Raw genomic sequence first — 2,864 nt, 5'->3', positions numbered from 1 at the left:
CCCACCCAAAAAGACTCCACTTCTCTGCCCTCCTCCCTTCCCCGAAATCTCCGTCTTTTTTTCTTCTTTTGCATCATCCGCTGTCGTCTTTACAACTTCGTTAACGTCGGTTTAGGATTTTCCTCTTGGGATGCAAAACGTGGCACTAAATCGCCTGGGCCTTCTGTCGGACCACAATTGCCAACTTTGTGTCTTTCTTTGGGGGGGGGGGTGCAAGGGGTGGGAGGAACCACAAATAAAAGTGCAATTAAAGGAAATGAACTTGCCGCTCTTCCCGACTCTTCCTTCTAAGAGAGGACGGATCTGGTTGCGCCCCGTAGTCACACTTAATTTTTGTATTGACTTTCCAAAGCTTCATTGGAGCAGGGGGGGGGTAGCCTGGGGGAGGGGGGGGCTGGAGGGCGTGTAGGCAGAGGGTTTTAAAACTGGGGTACACGTGTGTGCATTTTTTTTGTTGGTTTGTTTTAATTCTGTTACGATTCCTCTTAGTAGATTTTCTATCTCACAAAAGAGACGGCTTTGCTACTGGTCTTAAGTACCGTCTGTTGATGGCGCCAGGCTAGCTAGAAACTGGGAAACTGGGAGTTCTAGTCCTCTAGTTATTGGAGGTTCTTCAAAGAGCTAGATCTCTTAGTTTTTTTTTTTTTAAAAAGGAACCTTTTATTGCAACTTTCAACAAGTTTTCTATGACATAACGTGATAGCAGAAACGATGACAGAATTGTTAGCCAAAGGCCACAAAATGTGTCAGTTAATTGTCCCCAATGGTTGAGATGGCTCAGGATGAAAGTAGCCTTGGAAATCATCCACTGATTTATTGATCCATCCACCAATTCATCCATCCATCCATCCACCAATTTATTGATCCATCCATCTCCTAATTCACCCATCCATTTATCCATCCATCCCACAATTTATTGATCCATCCATCAATTTACCCATCCATTCATCCATCCATCAATTTATTGATCCATCCATCTACTAATTCACCCATCCATTTATCCATCCATCCCACAATTTATTGATCCATCCATCAATTTACCCATCCATTCATCCATCCCCCAGTTCATCTATCCATCCATCTACTAATTCACCCATCCATTTATCCTTCCACCCACTGATCCTCCCTCCCATTCACCCACCCACCCATTGTATACCCTATAAAAACCAGAGCCCGCTAGCTGATGCTAATCCACATCTTCCAGCATCCTTCACCCTTGGTTATGCCTCGCTGGGGCTCCTAAGAATTGTAGATCATCACCATTAGGAACAACTGTCATTTCTGCTTGCCAAGGAGACAATTGTGCGAAGTCACAACAGCAGCCAGAAAGAGAGCAATAGATTGACAGAGGCGACCTCATCACCGCTGGAGTCCTGAGCTCTCCTTCTAAATGGTCAAGCAAGAGAGGAAATTAAACCTAGGAACACGATGTGGGTCCTTGCGGCAGCTGCTACATCTTGCCCATAGAACCTTCTCTCTTCCTTCTGGCTGAGATCAGACTAGGATGCCTCTCCTTTTGGTGGCCCTATTTCTTGTAGAATTTCATTGTCCCTCAAGGCCCAAAGCCCTTCTTGGGGCACGGTGGTGCATCAAGCGTTCCCTGCTCAAGAAAAGACTAGCGTGAAGAAGATGGAGACCACAAGAAGGATCAGAGTCAACGCAAAGCAAATGCGCAGGTTCTCCACAGATGCAGGAGCTGAGGAGGTCCTTGGAGGGATCTCCACCACCACAGCATTTTGCATCTCCTGCTGACGGAGCCCGCTCAACATCCCTGCATGGAACCCCGTGGAAAACACCGGAACGATGCTGCTGAGGGTGAAGATGGGCGAAGTGGGACTGTAGGTATACTCCACAGAGAGGGCCACATTGCCAAAGGACCAGTTGGAAACTCTTGTGGAATCTTTGTCTTCTTCCAAGCCATCATCAGAGGTGGCCTGGGACGCCTCCGCTCCTGGTGCTCCTATCTCTCGTAGGAGGTCTTCGTTGTTTCTCAAGGCCTGGAGGCCTCCTTGGGGCACGAGGGTCACCATCCGGCAGAAAGGGCAGACCACGAAGGAGACCACTCTGCTTTGGCAAACCAGTTTCCTGAGACAGGCGAGGCAGACGGTGTGAGAACACCAGAGAAGCTTCGGTACCCGCCTGGTGGAATCCTCTTGGTAGAACTCATAGCAGATGTTGCATTCTTTTCCGCAGCCATCGGCAGAGGACAGGAGGGCCATGTCTTCTTCAGGACTTGAGATCAAACTCTAGGAATCTTGGGTTTCTCCTACAGCCCCCAACTCAAGGCACTTGAGTTTCTCCTACAGCTCCAACACAAGGGAGTTGGGTTTCTCCTACAGCCCTCAACTCAAGACAGTTGGGTTTCTCCTACAGCCCTCAACTCAAGACAAGGATCTTTCTGAAGATCCTTGCTGGTCACCTTCGTAGTGTTTCTTTGAAGCACTCAACCTGCCTTGACCGTGCTCAAGTCCAAGATGCCAGGACGCTCTTAACTCTTCCGGATAATCAGCTGAAAGTGGGTTGAGATTTCCAGTCAACAAAGGAGTTGAGAACCAGCGACCAGCAAATAAAAACCGGTCTCGCTCCACACCCTCGCCTCCTCTGAACTTTAATCTTTAATCAATGACTTGTTAACTCAATGTTTGTGGGAGTTTACTGGCAGTGACCGTGCCAGGTGAAAATAACTCCCCACAAAAGCGATTCCTGGAGTAATTTCCAGTATTCACAGTGATTTAAGGACACGGGTGGACTTCCTCATTCGTAGCTCCTTCGACAAACTTGTCCTCCCCGTCTTGATCTTGCAGAGCCTCGAAAGCACAGGGAGTCCTTGACTTAAAAGAGATGGTTTGGTGACTCATGTACAA

The 2,864-nt window shown here is 48.0% G+C and overlaps 1 protein-coding gene across 1 annotated transcript; it reads right to left on the bottom strand.

Moving 5' to 3' along the window:
• Positions 1-185: 185 nt before the first annotated feature.
• Positions 186-2,597, bottom strand: LOC148124541 (uncharacterized). Its single transcript, XM_087914459.1, has one exon. The coding sequence runs from the start codon at positions 2,217-2,219 to the stop codon at positions 1,605-1,607; it is 615 nt and encodes a 204-aa protein (XP_087770585.1). The 5' UTR covers positions 2,220-2,597; the 3' UTR covers positions 186-1,604.
• Between the last annotated feature and the right edge of the window lie 267 nt (positions 2,598-2,864).

This window comes from Pseudonaja textilis, chromosome 17 (genome assembly GCF_049901715.1).
Source record: "Pseudonaja textilis isolate UNSWEBS1 chromosome 17, rPseTex1.2, whole genome shotgun sequence".
Taxonomy (NCBI): domain Eukaryota; kingdom Metazoa; phylum Chordata; class Lepidosauria; order Squamata; family Elapidae; genus Pseudonaja; species Pseudonaja textilis.
This window is presented reverse-complemented; position numbering and strand designations above follow the sequence as displayed.

Bases quoted from the DNA above. Each gene is read 5' to 3' on its own strand.
- LOC148124541 (XM_087914459.1), bottom strand. From the start codon at position 2,219: ATGGCCCTCCTGTCCTCTGCCGATGGCTGCGGAAAAGAATGCAACATC.